The 17,849-nt window shown below is 43.0% G+C and overlaps 1 protein-coding gene across 9 annotated transcripts in view; it reads left to right on the top strand.

Moving 5' to 3' along the window:
• The window catches only part of TRIM37 (tripartite motif containing 37), a 54,752-nt gene that overhangs the window by 25,917 nt on the left and 10,986 nt on the right, over nucleotides 1–17,849 (top strand). For all 9 annotated transcript variants that reach the window (XR_004694011.2, XR_004694012.2, XR_004694013.2 and 6 more), the window contains 11 exons: nucleotides 33–157; nucleotides 1,188–1,238; nucleotides 2,452–2,533; nucleotides 5,079–5,155; nucleotides 8,491–8,670; nucleotides 9,545–9,659; nucleotides 10,853–11,065; nucleotides 12,420–12,556; nucleotides 13,944–14,038; nucleotides 15,506–15,706; nucleotides 17,413–17,718. Coding sequence is in view for 6 of the 9 variants with exons in the window: in XM_060283095.1 (XP_060139078.1) it covers nucleotides 33–157; nucleotides 1,188–1,238; nucleotides 2,452–2,533; nucleotides 5,079–5,155; nucleotides 8,491–8,670; nucleotides 9,545–9,659; nucleotides 10,853–11,065; nucleotides 12,420–12,556; nucleotides 13,944–14,038; nucleotides 15,506–15,706; nucleotides 17,413–17,718 (1,582 nt within the window). In the remaining 3 variants the exon portion in view is untranslated. The remainder of the gene's footprint in view (nucleotides 1–32; nucleotides 158–1,187; nucleotides 1,239–2,451; nucleotides 2,534–5,078; nucleotides 5,156–8,490; nucleotides 8,671–9,544; nucleotides 9,660–10,852; nucleotides 11,066–12,419; nucleotides 12,557–13,943; nucleotides 14,039–15,505; nucleotides 15,707–17,412; nucleotides 17,719–17,849) is intronic.

The raw sequence follows: 17,849 nt of genomic DNA, 5'->3' as shown, positions 1-17,849 counted from the left end.
ATGCATTTGTTCTCCATTTCCTCTTTTTGCAGCTACGCTCATGCAGTAAAAGTGAACTGATATCAAAAAGCTCGGAGATATTGATGATGTTTCAGCAGGTGCATCGGAAACCCATGGCCTCCTTTGTCACTACACCTGTCCCTCCAGACTTCACAAGGTACTCCAGATTACTAGTTTTAAGTTTGCAGATTTGTTGTTGTAAAAGGCATTTATTCCTTATCCATGCAAGCTTCCCAAGGTGTACATGTACACACAGGATGTCATATTCTACAGTCAATAGGCATTGGTGAAATCCTCATTATTATTACCCCTGACAATTGCAGGGAAAGGTATTGTTGTAGGGTTCTGATCTGCATACATAGATTCTATGCAGACATTATGTCCTAGGTGAAGATTGTCCATTGGGTAAGAGGGATCTGGCTCCCCACAACTCTTTGGGGATTTATTTCTTGCATTTGTATCTCGCCTTTTTCTCCAAGGAAGTCAAGGTGGTGTGTACATGGTTCTCCCCCTTGTCATTTAATCTCCACAACAACTCTGTGAGGTAGCTTAGTCTGAGAGCCACCCCAGGGTCACCCAGTGAGCTTTTTGGCTGAGTGGGGATTTGATCTCTGGTCTCCCAGATCCTAGTCTGACACTCTAGCCATGATACCATGTGTTAATCATGCTTTTAGTTTGGCCCAGTGACAGATTTCTGTGCGTGAGGCAGCCTCACGTTTTGTGTAAAGCGGATGATAAATATGGTCAGTAATGCATGACGCTGGGATGACAGATTGAAGGCCAGACCTATAGCCTGCTTCCCCTATGGAACTTTTATCCACCGATAGTTTAGGAGTGGGTTGCAGGCTCCACTGCACTCAGTGTTGCTAAAAGCAAACACCTGAAGTAGGACCAACAATGTTTATTTGACTTTGGTGTGTCTCAGGCCGCCAGAGTATAGGCTAAGTTTGTTCAACATGACTGCATAATAAAGCTAAGGGTACAATCACTATTGCAACAAAACTGATGGCCTAACAAGTTGTTACCATCCTTTTTAGTAATGTTGTGAGTGAACTTTGGAAACTTCCTGCAGTTTTTTAGGGGCATTTGGAAAGTCATTTGTATGCCAGTCATGTTCTTGGTACGGTAAGTAAATATTTTTCTTACCTTGCACTTTCAAGTCTTACCTGTTATTTTCCTTCCTGTAGTGAGTTGGTTCCTGCATATGATTCAACTACCTTTGTCTTGGAGAACTTCAGGTAGGGACATGACTTACCAAGAAGTGGGATTCTAGCTAGCTTGGGTGTGATCCTAGAGTTTAATCAGAGGTTGGGCTAAGCCTGTTGCTACTGGCAGGGTTTCAATTCCAGAACACATTAAGTCAGGCATCCCCAAACTTCGGCCCTCCAGATGTTTTGGACTACAATTCCCATCATCCCTGACCACTGCTCCTGTTAGCTAGGGATCTTGGGAGTTGTAGGCCAAAACATCTGGAGGGCCGCAGTTTGGGGATGCCTGCATTAAGTTGTACGATAAGTGTTCTGTGTGCAAACCTCTGACTAAGGGAGGAGGATCTTTTATCCCTTGCTAACTCCTCCTCCTGTTGTTGTTCCTGTTGCAGTGACATATTGAAATATTGAACAGAATCTATCTGTTCAACAGATTGTTCCCCTTCAGAAGAGCATGAATTATCCGCCAGATTGGTTTATGTAACCAGCTCAATTTCCCAGCTGGAAAAAAAGAACTGAACACGATGCTTAATTTGTTCTCTGTGGTAACTGGGGATCCAAAATCTGTTTTTCAGAAACAAGTGTCAAACTCTGAAGTCAGAGTTTCCCATATCTTATGTTTGCAGTGACTGTATTTATCACCTTCCTCGCTAGAGGGTGCTTCTGAGCATGTGCAGGGTACATTTCACGAACATCAAATAGCCACAATCCATTTAGAATGAGTGGGGTCAGGCTTTTGTGCCACTATATGGGTACCAACATGATCTCCCCCAGAAGTTGTTGGAGTCCCATTCCCATCAGTTCCAGCCGCCATGGCCGGTGATTGTGTTTGATATGAGTTATAGTGCAACATCAACTGGAGGGCACACATTGGCTACTCTATCCTACTGTCTTCTTCAAGATAGGAGGGTGTGCACAAATATAAGGAAGCATCAAATTTGCTTTTGAGGTGTGAAAGAGAGAACTATGAGGGAGTTTATAATAAAAGCCTTGGAAAAGAATAAAGAGGAGTGAGGCATAGAACAGAACATGGAAATGGTTTTGCATAATGTAATGGCTGCTAAAGAAAATTCTAATGGTGTGTATTGAGAGAGTGGATCCTAGTGAATAATTATTTTATATTTCCTTAGGTTTGAAAATGCACATTAAGGAATGCATGCTCTAGAGATGACGACCCTCCCATTTGTGTTGAAAGACTTACTTTAACCTTTGCACTGAATATTCATTTCTCATATCTCAACAGCACTTTACGCCAGCGGGCAGATCCAGTTTACAGTCCACCTCTTCAAGTTTCTGGGCTTTGCTGGAGGCTCAAGGTTTATCCAGTGAGTGTGGCTGATACTGTTAACAAACAGCTACTGAAATCTTGGTCATAACCTCACTCCTGGTGCATTGTGATCCATTACTTGCCCTGCAGTGTTCTATTCTTATGAGTAGTCCTGAGGTACAACTTCCAGAAACCAATGATGTCACTCTCTGGGTTAATTACCTGGAACTAATATTTAAAAGAATATTTAAACATAATGGGGGGAGTCTTGAAAAAAGAGCCCTCATGATTTGATATACCAGGGATGCACCAGAAGAAAAGCGATCACTAAAATACCTCATAGTACGGTAGGACCATTTTCTAAAAAGCAGCTTGGATATTGCAAGCAGTTTCCGTTCAGTACTACAGATGGATCACAAGCCCCTTATTTTTTTTAGGCCAATCACCTCTGGGATACTTTTTAACGTTGTTATGTTTTTTCTCTAGCAGCAACATTTACCCAGTTTCATGTTTGCCCTATTCACCACATGGATAAAAACATATTTATAACAGGGTGAATCTGTAAAGCAAGCATGTAATGGCCACAGGAATAAGGCAAAAAAGAAAAGACATTACATTGACAGGCAATGTAAACAATTACTTATTTATTGCATGGCACCTCACATGTTAACTGATTATTCTGAAAGCTTAGAATTTTGCTAAGATTTGAATCTTTGATACAACCCTTGAAGTTGCCTCTGTAGAAAAGCCAAAAATCTGTGCTCAGGATGTATTATGCAGGTTAGGAACTTTGCCAATAGCTTTTATACAGCTTCTGTTTTCAAATAAAATGGTAAAATGGAGGAAAGAAAAAACCTTGCAGTTGTGGCTGCCTAGTGGATAGAACAAAGTGACAAAGAACAGAAACCGTAAGAGGGAGGCCATGCACACAATGTCAATTTTAGTTTTCTAGATTTTGGACCTTTAGATGCTGGTGATATTATTTCCAAGCAGTGAGGCCTAGAGGAAATATTCAGCTTTTAAAAATGCAAGATTTTTTCGCATTATAATATTGCATTACCACAACACTGAAGAAATTTTTCCAGATTGTGGGTATAAACATTTTGTTGAACCACGTTCCGATTGTATGGGGCCTAACTGAGGAGGGGCAGCATGTTTGGCTGTTGGGGGCGCTTATTCATGGTGGCAAATAAGTTAGTACTCCAAGGCTGGAAGAAAAATCTCTGCCCACTGGTTGTGTAACAGACTGAAGGCTTATGTCTGTTGGCAGCATATGAAAGGGCAGCCTTTTGGCAGAGGCAACAGGAAGGAAAATATCTAGTCATTTGGGTTCCTTACTTACGCCAATCTATTTGCATGAAGCAGCACTGTGTGACTTTATACTATCTTTTATTTATTTGACATTTTTCTGTCTTCCTCCAAAAAGAGAGCACAGGACAGCTAATGACATAAAGCAATAGATCAATCATAAAAACATGGAAAACATCAAATGGCTGCTTATCAATAAATATAGGAGAATATAATACCTCCCCAACACCAATTATACCTCAAAAACCTGAAGATTTATCCAATTGTGTGTGAACATAGCTGATTGCACCTGTGAGGGTGTTTCATAGTGCTGACCCTGAGTGAGGATGCCATGCCGTGCATAAATATCTTCCTCACCACCAGTACTGAAGGGAGAACAAGGTGGATCTCTTCCAGTGATGGCAAAGTCTCCGTTGGAAAGTGCTGGGGAAGACACATATTCATTTTCTCTCCTGGATCATGCTGACTCCACCCTGTCACGGGAGCCAGGTTGAACATATAACCAACTCTATGTTTGGGCCGACGAAATAGTAAGATAGCCCCATGCTTGTCATGGTGGCCATAAAGTCCTGATCTAACATGACAAGGCAGCCCTGACATGGAGATTGAAGTCCCCTCTTCAAATCTATTCCAGAAATACCTCCTTAAGACCAACCAGGCTGTGTGGGAAGTGGTATACAAACAGCATATTGTAAGATAGGGAAGCATGCTAACAGGGTTTACTCATCCCCTCTTCTTTTTTCTCCCACACCTTTTCCTTGGTTGTCTCTTGTTCTTACTGGTTTATATGAAAAATTGTTCTACGCACACACACACACACACACACACACACACACACACAATTATTAACAAATGGGAGAAGAGGTTACCATAAGGAGAAACAATGATAAACTATTACCATAAGAAGGAGAAACATCCAAGTTCTGTTTATTTGAACATGCACCAAGCTGCACCCATAGGAGGGGCTAGTGGCTCAGGTGCTGTGGTGCTAGTGCTTGGCTTTTGAGGCCAATGTGCCATAATACATTTGGGGCTTCAGTGCACAAGTGGTTTCTGTGATGTAAAACCCCCTCAAACAGATCACCAATTTCTTGATAGTATTTAAGCATTGGTGGTGGCGGTGGGGGGAAGCATTCTTTCTCAGTTTAGACTCTCCAGAACTGTGCATCAGGTAAAAGCCCACTTCAGCTGTATTTTCAATAATTGCAGGAAGCTGAATTATGAACTTTGAAATCTCATTTGGCAGGTAGTAAGCATGTTGTAACAAACTAACTTTGATTTTAACATTTTTAAAGGATGGAAACGGAGTGGTGCGAGGCTATTATTTATCTGTGTTTCTCGAGCTGTCAGCTGGATTGCCAGAAACATCCAAGTAAGAACAATCACTATTTCCCCCTGTGTTTGGAATAGGGTTTCACTTTGTGTCTGTGGTAATGTTGGAGGGAGGAAGCAGGGAGACTAGTTAAACGATGTGTCTGACCAAACATGAAATGTATGATCAAACCATGTCATTCTGTAGTAAAGAACCTAGGCAGTATTACTTAGTCCAATCTTTTAGGGGTCTTCACCAAAAACTCTGCTCGATCCAAAGAGTCCTTTTTGTGTGTGGAAAGGGTTTTGGTTCAGAAGAGGTTTCTATGAATGGAAATGATGTGGTGTTTTTTCCAGTTCCCCCTGAGCCCCCCCTCCCACAACACTTCCTACCCTGTTCTGAATGGTCCCCAATCCTCTGGAGTAAGTCTTTGCATATGATAAGGCAAAGCAGAATTGTTGAAAATTGCCTGGCACATTTATGTTGAGGAAACTTTCCCTTGGATCAGAGCTTGTTTATTTACTTTATTTATACAAATATTTGTATACCACAATTTCATTTAAAAAAATCAAATCAGTTGACAATAATTCTAATACAGTAAAACCACACAAAATAAAACGGATCACCAGCTGACTATTCAGTGGAAAACATTTGTCTTATTTTCTGCATAAGCCTGGGGGCAAAGAAAATATTTCAGAAAACTTTTGAAGGTTAGTATAGAAGTCCTGCCAAGTCTCTATTGGAAGTCTCCATTATTGAAGAAAGGGCTAATAACACTGAAGGCTCAGTTTTGTGCTGATGTCAAATAACCCTCACCCAACTCAGGACTACCAGCAAATCCTATAGATGATCTTGGTCAGGCATCCCCAAATTTCGGCCCTCCAGATGTTTTGGACTACAATTCCCATCATCCCTGACCACTGGTCCTGTTAGCTAGGGATCATGGGAGTTGTAGGCCAAAACATCTGGAGGGCCGCAGTTTGGGGATGCCTGATCTTGGTGATCAAGCTGGGATTTAAAGGTTATATTGTTTATGGACGGGCAGATATAAGCCAGTTATGTTAAGAGTTGCAGAATATCAGCACTTTTCTAGACTGCCCTTGAATAATAATAATAATTTATTATTTAAACCCCACCCATCTGAATGAGCCATGTTAGATTTTTCCAAAACTCTGTGGATTCTGTGACCAAAATTATGTGCCTGGGCATCCCAGAGCAGGATTCTATTGCCTATATCAGTCATGCAAATTCAGCATATTTGCATATCTCTGATCTAGCTAGCCATTGGGGAGATGGAGAGGGGAAAAAAAAGAGTTGTACATCTCAGAATCTTCTTCAGCCACCTTCATTTTCTGAAAATTCACTAGGGCATTTCCTGTAAAGGATAAGACCATCAATGGCTACTACTCGCCATGATAGCTATTTTCCCTCCACTGTTAGAGGCAGAATGCGTCTGAATACCAGTTGCTTGGAATCACGGGTGGGGAGAATGCTGCTCCCCATCTGCCTTACGTTGTCCTTATGTCCTGCTTCCAGGCTCCACACTGGGACAGCTAGCTCTAACAAGGACTGCTAAATACTTTATTGGACATTCTGAGTGTGTGTGACTTTTGGCTTAAATGCCCTCTGCTTGTGGGGAAAGTGGCTTAAGTAACGTACTTTCATGGTCATATTTGGCAAGAAGGGAATATTTGACAGAGGTGTTGTGCTGAACTTGGTCTGAAGAGCTCTATTAAGAGCTCTATTAATTAGAGTGGGAAACTGATTTCAAATGCAGCCAAGTGGCTGACCAGCCTGTCTTTCAGGTGAGATAGAGGTTACCTGCCAAAAAATTACCATAGATACTAGGTCATCAAGAATTCAGTCCCTAAGCAGCTTTTTAAGCACAGCTCTGATTCAAAGGGTTCAAAACATCCACAGCCAGATTGTGTCCTTGACAAGGAACTAAGCCTGTCACTCCTGTCAATCTGAACCTGAACTAAGAAACCTGTGGCCCTCCCAACATGTTGCTGAACTACAATTCCCATCATATCTAACAATTGGCTATTCAGGCTCATGGGAATTGGAGTCCAATAGCATCTGGAGGGCCAAAGTTTCCTCAGCCCTGATCTGAATAGAAACCCTGGTCCCCAATCCTAGTTTTTCAGGGGTTGGTTTTCAATTAGATTGCTTGAGTTTTGGGAGGTAAGCTATAGCTAATAAATGTGCTTTTTTGAAATAAGATAGGAAGGTTGGTTATGGGTTTTTTTGTCTCTTCATATTTTAAATCATTTTGATAGTACAGTCATACCTTGGTTTTCAAACAGCTTAGTTCACGAACAACTTGGAACTTGAAAGCCGCAAACCCGGAAGTAGGTATTCCAGTTTGCAAACTTTGTCTCAGAAGCTGAACGTCCAGCGCGGCTTCTGATTGGCTGCAGGATGCTCCTGTAGCCAATCGGAAACCGTGCCTTGGTTTCCGAACGTTTGGAGGTTGAACGGACTTCCGGAACGCTTTCTGTTCGAAAACTGTATTTTAATACCGAATTACCCACTAGTAGGAGCTTCTACTTCACTATACTGTCTTTTATGAGAAAGTTATTGTTGCTGTTGTTTTGGTGCTTTGGTTTTCTTTGTTTGAAGACAGTTGTAGCCATGGTTGCACCGGTTGTTCTTACCCCCTTCTGTCAGGTGTGCCCTCCAGATAAGATGTTGGACTCTCAACAACCCATCAGTTTCAGGTTGGCGATGGCTACAGTGGGCCACCATGGCTGTCTGGCATTGGTTGTTACCTCAGTGTATACTCTTATCCATGCACCCATCACATCAGCATTTTTTAAATATCCCAGGATGATATCTATGGCCTCACTGTTGCTAGTGTTTGAAAAAAGGCTGAAGACACACTTACGGTATTCAAGTCTGCATTTGGCTGATTAGTAGTGCTGCTGTTGTGGTTTTTTATTTAGTTGTATTTTCATGTGACTTGTAGGCTACCCTGTGAGGGCAGCCATGCATTGAAATGCAAGTTTGTGTCTGTGGTTTTTTTTTAAAATAAAACTAAAAGCTGATAGAAAGATGACATGCTTGCTATTTGATGGAAATTTATTAATTAGTGAAATGTAACAGGATATAATTGAACCAACAATTACTGTAACGAAGCTCAGCAATTATAACTGAAGTAACTACGTATTCTTCCCCTTTTTGCCACTGCTTCATTTCCCTTCCACTTCCTCCTGTGTCAATACACAGAATGTAAACCCCTGAGGGCCAGGCTCTGTCCTCTCATTCCTTGCAAAATGCCATATACATGGGTGGCACTATAAAATTTATTGATGTTAATGTATGGTTCCACATAAGGTCAGGTCTAGCATTGGGTGATTTATCTTCTGTTTGCCTGTGGCATTTTTGTTTTGTAGGTATGAATACCGTGTCGAAATGGTCCACCAATCCACTAATGATCCTGCTAAAAATATCATTCGAGAGTTTGCATCTGATTTTGAAGTTGGCGAGTGCTGGGGTTACAACAGGTTCTTTCGACTGGACTTGCTTGCTAATGAGGGCTACTTAAACAGGCAGAATGATACTGTCATCTTAAGGTATGGGAGAGGCCTACTGTGCAAGTGCTGTAAAGGTGCAAGATGACCACAGATAGCTTTTTGAGGATGGACAGTAGAAAAATGAACCTTTTGGAACTACATCCTATATGGTGGGGGAGCAGCCCTTGCCTCATTCTATTATGTAGTGTCGTAATGGTGAGGGGAGTTCAATTTAACTTGTTTAGTAGGCCTGTCTCTTAAAAAGTTCTCAAGAATTTTAATTGAGTGATCATTGCCCAATAAATGTGAATATTGGCTCGACCTCCAAGTTGGTGCCTTTTAATGTATGAGGACTTTGCAGCTTAATAGATGCAAGCTACCTGTCACTGTTACAGGGAAGGATAATCTCTAATACAGTCATACCTCGGGTTACAGATGCTTCGGGTTGTGCGTTTTCGGGTTGCGTACCGCACCGAACCCTGAAGTACCGGAATGGGTTACTTCCGGGTTTTGGTGCATGCGCAGAAGTGTCAAATCACGACCCCCGTGTGCGCAGACACGGCGCTGGAGGTTGCGAACTCTGTGGGTTGTGAACGTGCCTCCTGCATGGATCACGTTCGCAACCCGAGCGTCCACTATAATTTTTATCTCTGTTACAGTAGCACTTCAGAAGCAAAATAAGCATCAGTAAAAAAAAAGTGTAACCTTTAAGCTTTAGCTGATTTAATTCACTGATTTAAATTGGCAGCCTAAATTTTTAGCGGATGAAGCTGGGTGGCTCTGTCCCTCTTTTCAGATTCTTCTTTAACAATAGTGACACAAGGTTGCTGTCACAGCTTGGTAGAGAACCCAACTGCTAATAGAACATGCATTATTCTTGTATGGGACTTTTGTAAGCATTGTGAAGTCTTCCCCTCCTTCTGTCCCCCACAAGGTTCCAGGTGCGGTCACCCACCTTCTTCCAGAAATGTCGGGATCAGCACTGGTACATTTCTCAGCTGGAAGCTGCTCAGACAAGCTATGTCCAACAGATAAATAACCTTAAAGAGGTAAGCAGCATTGTGACACATGAATGCTAAATTTGAGGGACAATGCCATTAACTAAAGTGGGTGGCTGATATTTGGGGGGGGGGCAAGTGTATTGGGCTAATTTGAACAATGAAATCATGAATGTTAGTGTGTTGTGCTTGTTTCCCAGACTTCTGAGGGTTGAGGAACCTTTCTTATTTTCTGTATTTTGAAATTGGAAGCATGCTTCAATTTACACTTGGGTCTATATGTTATGCCGAGTCATAACATTGGTCCATCTAGCTCAGTACGGTCTACACTGAGAGGCAGCAGTAGTTTCAGATGCGGCATTCCCACTACTACCTGAAGATGCCACTGGGGATTGAACCAAGGACCTTTTTGCATGCAAAGCATGTGCTCTACCCCAGGCTTCCTCAACCTTGGCCCTCCAGATGTTTTGAGACTACAGTTCCCATCATCCCTGACCACTGGTCCTGCTAGCTAGCGATCATGGGAGTTGTAGACCAAAAAAAATCTGGAGAGTCGAGGTTGAGGATGCCTGCTCTACCCTTTGTGCTACAGCACCTCTCCAGATGTGCAAGAGCTGTTTGCCTTTAGAAGGACCTACCTCTGAATTTCTGCATGAGTCACTGATCTAGGTGTGCTTTCGCAGGCAGGTAAAGCTGCTGAATCTGTGCATCTGGAGTGATTGATCCAATCACATCCATTGTAGAGATGTGTCAGAGCTAGCTGTCTCCAGGAGAGGCTAATTGGAAAGAGAACAGTGAATCAGGAGTGGGGTGGGTAATCTCTTTGGGTATGTAACTTGGGCACTAGGGAATATCTAATTATTTTCTCATGGCATCACAGCTCTTGCTGCACGGTCAGTCACCATGCGGCTTGTGAACAACTGGTTTAGTATTACAGTCGTACCTTGGATCTCAAATGCCTTGGCTCCCGAACAAATCGGCTCCTGAACAATCAAAACCCTGAAGTGAGTGTTCTGGTTTTCAAACAATTTTTGGAAGCCAAACGTCTGTGGCTTCCGATTGGCTGCAGGAATTAGAAGCTGTGTTTTGGTTTCTGAACGTTTTGGAAGTCGAATGTACTTACGGAATGGATTCCGTTAGACTTCCAAGGTATGACTGTATAAAGAATGTTGGCTACATTAAACCTATGCCTTCTGTTTTCCATATGTGTATGCTTTATTTTCTTTTAATTTTTTAAATGACAGAGGCTTGCAATCGAGCTTTCTCGTACCCAGAAATCCCGTGGCATGTCTCCCCCTGATACTCACCTCAGCCCACAAAGTGATGATGGTCCAGAAGCAAGACCTAAGAAGTCAGGATCAAACTCGGAAGTGCATATTGAGGCTGTGGCCAGCACAGCATCTGCTAGAGAAGCAAAGGATGACGAGGAAGAAAAAATACAGTATGAAGACTTCAATGTAAGAATCCTCCTCTCCTGCCGTGGTGAATTTGCTGTAATGACCAAACATGAGATCATGTCAATGGCCCCTGTAGTCCAGCATCCTGGTTTCACAGTGGCCTACTAGATGCTTCTTCTGAGAAGCCCAGAATAAGAAGCTGAGCGCAGCAACAAGGCTCTCCTCACTTGTGAATCCCAGCAACTGGCATTCAGAGGCATCCTGCCTCTGATGGTGAAGGGGAGAACACGGCGCATGTGGTTATTGGCCACTGATAGCCTTCTTCTCCATGAATTTGTCGGACTCTCTTTCAAAGCCATCCAAGTTGTTGACCATCACTATTTATTGTGGGAGCAAATCCCAATTCCTATAGATCAGCCTGTGCTAATGGAGAGGGGTTGTGCTTGGTAAGCAGAAAAGGGTAGATCACAGGCACACATCTGAAAATAGTAGCCAACCTGTTTTGCTAACTGTTGCTGTGTTGTTTGAATTTCAAAATAGATTACATGCTGGGTGGTACTGAGGGACATCTGGTAAAGGAGCCTTTTATCAGTGCTGAAATACACACCCTTTCAATGTCTGTGCCCAGAGCATGCAAATCTGTGTTTAGTGTTGCTGAATTCTACTATCTTGTATAATGTATTCAGTTTCTTGATAGTCGTGGAAACCTTATTCATTGACCTCCACCTTGGCTTTGGAGATTTCAGAAGGCAGTTTCAGACATACAGTATCTGTTTTTAATCAATAAGACCTAGAAAAAATGTTTTTAATCAAAGTAGAGATTCTCAGGGAGCTCAGTTCTGTACCTAATACCATGCCTTTCTTCCAAGGATGCGGATGTTCTTGAGTACTCTGTCCCTCTTACTTGCTACAGTTAGCAAGCCAATAGACATTACTCTTGTTCATTCCATGCTGTGAGAGGAAAGTCCTGTTCTACCATGCTCCAGGCATCAGCAGATCTCTGATTCTGGAATAGGGCCAGCTACCCCTGGAATTCTAGGGGTATGGGCAGAGTCCTGTGTGTTCCTAGCTTACATAAGGATATGCCTGCTGGATCAGACCGATGGGCCATCTAGACAAGAATCCTGTTCCCACAGGGTTCAGCCAGATGCCTGTGGGAAACCTGCTTCCAGAGTTCCTTATTTCCAGTTAACCAGCTAAACATTAGTGTCACTGCTTTCTCTGCACCAGGATAACTGACATGGTCCTCTCCAAGTGATGTAGACTCCATAATCCCCTGACTGTTGGCCACGCTGGCCGGGGCTGATGGAAGTTCATGGGCTACCAACTGGAGAGCAGCATGTTGGCTGCCCCTGCTCCGCACTGCACACAGAAGCATTATTTCAGAGCCATTTTTGCATACTCTTGACTGCAGCATGAACTCTCAGATGGGGACCTTGATGTCGATCTTGTTGGGGAGGATGAGGCAAACCACCTGGATGGCAGCAGCTCTTCAGCTAGTTCCACAGCGACCAGCAACACAGAAGAAAATGATATTGATGAAGAGACCATGTAAGAGACCCTGTTCTTGTTCTGCCATCTTTGTTGTCTTTCGAAATGGAAGCACCTTCCATTTGGAGGCGGGGTGGGAGGGGAAATCCTACCCTTACATTATTGTTGCTCCCAAGGCAGCTAACAAAGCATAAGGACAAATGAAACACTGTAATCAAATTTGTGTTTATTTTATTTATTAACAAAATTCAGACAGCGCATGGCTGCCATAAAACCTGTAAGCAGTTTACAAAAAAACCCAACATAATTATCAATAAAAGGACAGGTATTGAAAAACATTCAGAAGATAATGAAAATCAACAAGCTAAAAAGAGATTAAAATTCATGTCCAGTTCTACATGTCTGGAAAGGCTTGCCTAAAGAAAAATGTCTGGAGAGGCAGCACAGAGGTGCAGAATAAGTATTGTGTGGCACCTGTAACATTGAAGCAGTCTGCACTTACAAATATTTGGCTTCTTTCTAAGACTACATGCCTGTACATTTCAAATGTGATGTCCCCCCCCCAGTGGTCTATGCTTTTAATAGAATGAGAGTTCAAGGGCTGAGATAGTGATGAATGAGCAGAATGAGCATTTTTAGCACTATGGTATTGTTTACGAGTTTTGTTGGGGTTGTTGTTATTAAATTTTTAATATATGTTTCGGATCTAATGATTCATGTGAAAATGGTTCAGTCTGGTTGTGTATTTTTTGATGTTTTGTTTATTGCTTATTACTACTTTTGTTAAGCTTGTAGTTTTCTATTTTTTATATGTTGCAATCCGCCTTGAGCATGGTTTTAACTTTGGAAAGGTAGCATACAAATAAAATGATTGATCCATTGATTGATTGAGATAGCAGAATGAACTGTACCACTTCAGAGTGTAAGTGGGAGTTAAGTGGATATTCAGCACACTTGTGGTCATGCAATCGAACTTGCCCTCCATCTCTCATCTCCCTATGTGCCCCCTAAAATCTGTTCTGGGGGGTTCCCCAAGCTATCTAGAACAGATTTGGGGAGGGTGCAGGGGGAGAGGATGGGGGAATTCTGTTGTGGAAATGGAAATGTTAAAGGCTAGAAAAAAACAAGTCTTCCTGCAAGAAGAAAACTAGCAAAGCTAGAACCTTTTGGATACACTGATTTGTAGGAAGTATTGAAGCAGCTGAAGGGGTAGAATCCATTCCATCACCCTGGGACTCTCCTGCTTCATTCTGCTGCATATATGGACAGCCTCAGATGTTAGTACTTGAGTGATGTAAGTACATGTATGAAAGAGTGGTTTTATCCCATAACAATGAATTTGCTAATCTGTGCAGTTTCAAATCTATGAAATTCTTTTAAGCACAAGTAATTTTTCAGAACAAAGGCTTAAAAGGAGCTCTTTGTTTTTGTTTAAATTCTTTCTTAGGTCTGGGGAAAATGATGTGGAATACAATCACAACATGGAGTTGGAGGAAGGAGATATTGTGGAGGAGGCAGCTTCTGCCGCAGCAGGTGCCTCGGGTATGGATGGGACCCTTTTTTCATGAAACTGCATCTTAGTATACGGAGCCTCCTTTCCATCCTTCTCCTTGTTCTCTCACTGCCACGTCAGAGGCAACGCAGAGCTGTGTATACTGCAGGATTTTCTATTTTTGGAACTGCTGCATCATGTACCGTATGTGGAGATTATTGCAATGTAGGGCAGTCTTCCCATTGGCTCACAGTCATGGGAGGTTTGCAGCTGAATTTCCTTAAGGGCTTTTAAAAAACGCATCAATGGAGTGCTGACGCTTCCCAGTCTTTTTTTAAAAGAAAAGGAAAAAAAGTACTCTTAAGTAGAGCCAGCGATTGATTTCCTCTTTTGCCTTTTACTCATTTTCCTTTACCCTTGGGAGTGTTGACACTTTATCTTAAACAGTATGATCTTACTGCATAAGCTTCCTTAACTGGGGTGAGGAAGGGATGAAATGTGTGAACCTCTTAAGTATCAAGTGGAGAGGAATCCAAGGGAATAGTGCCTCTAAATTTGACTAATTCAGACACAGATTCTTCTAATGTGACTGGGATTTTTGAAAGCTCTTGGAAGGTTTCTTTTTAAATAAGCACTTAAGATACCAGTTCTAGCAAAGATCTGTCAATTATCCTGTTGGGAGGGAAGCGTTGATGGTGTTGTATTGCAGTTCTCCTGATAACTGTCTAAATCCTATTGTGGCTCAGATAGCAATCACTGGCATATGACAGTTAAATTATACCTCTGTTAGAATTCCTTCTGAGCCAGGAAATTAATTCATATTTAGCTGATTAATACCACCCCCTTTACAGGAACAGAGGTGGAGGCATAATGTCTGCAGAACTAAGTGATTGATTGTGTTCCCTAGCCTTCTCTTTTTAAAAGTGTTTGCTGTCTGTAAAATCCTCCCTCACTGGTGTCTGTCTGTAACCCACTCAATTCTGAGGAATCTCCAGTTTTGCTAATTGCGTGTTCTTAATCATCTGCTTTGCCAGAGCCCCTTAGTGGGTTTTTATATGGGTGTTTATTTTCCCCATTCAACTAACTTACAGCTGGCAACTAGATGCATTGTTTCCCTGCACAGACTTTTGCACCAAGAGTAGTTTGGCTACAATCCTGTCAGACACACATACTGTACTGAATTCGCTATATGGGGGAGTGGAGGTTGGCAACTGCAGCGGACGGGCCACTGCCCCACCAACCTCAACCTGCCCTCAGCCAGCCTCCACCTGCCTGCCTTCCTCCTCCTCAGTGTTGGTGTTGCCCTTGTACAACTAAGCAGGGAGAAAGGTGGGAACAAAATTAGAACTATCATTGGCTCTGACTCCACCTCCTGTTAGTCTCTCTGCCTTCCATCTCACCAGTCCCAATGGGCAGCAGCCACCCCTGACTTTAGAGGCCTCCACTGCTGAATGTGAAGTGCTTTGGACATTCTTAAAGCGTTATAGAAACACTAAGCATTCTCCTTCTCCTTCCAGGTGGGAGCCACGGCTATCCCACTGCAAGCAGCCGCATGTCCAGGAGGGGAGGAAGCGCACTAGGCTCTTCAGCCAGTAGCAGCTTACTTGACATAGACCCTTTGATTTTAATTCACCTGTTGGACCTGAAGGACAGGAATGGGATGGAAAACCTGTGGGGCCTACAGCCGCGCCCTCCTGCTTCACTGCTGCAGAACAGAGGTGAGTGGTTGGAACCTGCCCCCCCATCCAATCAACAGCATTTACAGGATGGAGCTTTCTGAATGGTTTCCTGTTCAATTTGCTTTGCTATACTTGGAATAGTTTTTAATGTGAAGCAACAGAATGTACTTCAATCATCCAGTTGTGTGTTTAAGTCGAAACCTTTGTGTGTCTTGGAATTGGCTGCTAAAGCTGTGCAATACTAGGTTAGTGTCTTGTCACATAGGCTCTTTTTCTGGGAAGCATTTATAGTCTGCACCAGTTTCCCCCAACCTCAGTTCTTCCCATCCTCATTTCCTAAGATGTTTTAGACCATAACTTCCATCAGCTTCAGCCATCATGGCCAATTATCAAAGTTTATGGGAGTTGGAGTTTAAAATATTTGGAGGGCACTGGGTTGGAGAAAGCTGAACCCGAACCCTGAAGACAACCAAGGGGGTGTGCATTAGGTTGGAAGTAGGCATTTGGCTTAAACCAGATATCTTAGGGTTTTTATCCAGTGTTGTCCACATAACTTACTGTTGTTGTCCAGTTTAAGAATTCTCTAATAATACATTCCAGTTTTGTTTTCCTTTAGTAGCATACTTGCTGTTGCAGATGCTTCTCCTTGGTGTTGTTTAAGATGCCTGCAGTCCTCACCCATGGCCCATCTGAGCTCTTAGAGAGGCAGGCATGATCTCAGGGCAAACCAACCATGTTTGCCATATCTGTCTTTAAAACACTGGAGATGCATCTTAGCCTTAACTGGGCACGTGCCAGAGGAAAGGTGACCTAACCATACATGTCCTTTTGTTGCTACAAACCAGTGAAAGTCAAACTTTAATGTTTTTATTTTGTTGGGAGTTAATTGGCCTGGAGCCACTGATACCTGGTTTCAGGTCACTTTGAAACAACCATTTTGTTGACTTTAGAGAGCAGAGGATAAAATGATGATCCATCTGGTACACACACACACACACACTTTTTCTTCTTTCCATAGCAACACCTCTTATACTGTCAGCTCTAAAGATAGGAAGAGAGAGAGAGAGGCTGGAACAGAACTTGGCTGCTGCAGTCTGACAAAATTAAGCAGGCTTCATGTATCAGTAGAAAGAGATGGCTTAGTGGCTTGTGAAGTTACCCAGATTCTTAGGCAGGGGGATAATGACAAGGTGGCCACTGACAGGGGAGCTCTAAATTTCAGCTAGGAGTGAGATGATGGGGAGCGAACTTTTCTGCCATTTCCATTGCCATGTTTCGTGGTACATGTGTTGCGATTATTTGAGTGGGCAGAGGAAGAGGTCTGATAAATTATATCTGTCTTGTTGGAATGCAGCTGGGATAATTGCAGCAAATTTAAGGACTTAAATGAGCATTCTGATGGATATCCAGATGCACATGATGAGCAGAACCCAGAGCTTCAGAGTGAAGGCAGTGCAGCTTCAGTTTGCCTTCACCGATGTCCCTGCATGGCCACATCTGATTGGCTTCCAACTGCATTCACTACTGCTGTGCAGACTGCATGGTTTGTGCTGGTTCTGTAGTTGCCATTATGTGTGGTGTACACAGAACAGCCAACAGAATGAAATCCTGGGCTCTGTGATTGTGAAACCAGCTGGGGAGCAGAAAAGGCATCTTCCGCAGCGCAAGGCCCAGGTATTTGCTCTCTGTCTATAGACATTGTCTTGATGGGCTTCTAACTTGTTTGCCATTTGCTCTCTGTCAAGCATCCTATTCTCTAAAAGAGAGGGATCAGCGGAGGCACCAGGCCATGTGGCGTGTTCCACCAGACTTGAAGATGCTGAAGAGGTTGAAAAGCCAGATGGCCGAAGTCCGCAGTAAAATGTCAGATGTGAAGAACCAGCTGTCGGAGGTCCGGAGCAGCAACGCTTCTGATGGGCCAGCTGCTTACTCGTTTCCTGGTGACCAGGGAACCTTAGCTACTTGTGGGACGGAGAGCTACAACAAGCTACAAGAACTTGGGAGGGAGCTGCTGACAAAATCATCCCTCTCTAGCTGCTACATACGTAATTGTAAGTGGGGAAGGGGGCTTAATTGTCCCTCTTTTGCAGAATGGGGTCTGTCTGCCTGAGAACAGAAGTATGCAGCCTTTCTGTAGCCTAGACATGAGTGCAGCTACTCTGAAGGTGGCAAAAGAAACTGA

The sequence above is a fragment of the Zootoca vivipara genome, chromosome 15 (assembly GCF_963506605.1).
Source record: "Zootoca vivipara chromosome 15, rZooViv1.1, whole genome shotgun sequence".
Taxonomy (NCBI): Eukaryota; Metazoa; Chordata; class Lepidosauria; order Squamata; family Lacertidae; genus Zootoca; species Zootoca vivipara.
This window is presented reverse-complemented; position numbering and strand designations above follow the sequence as displayed.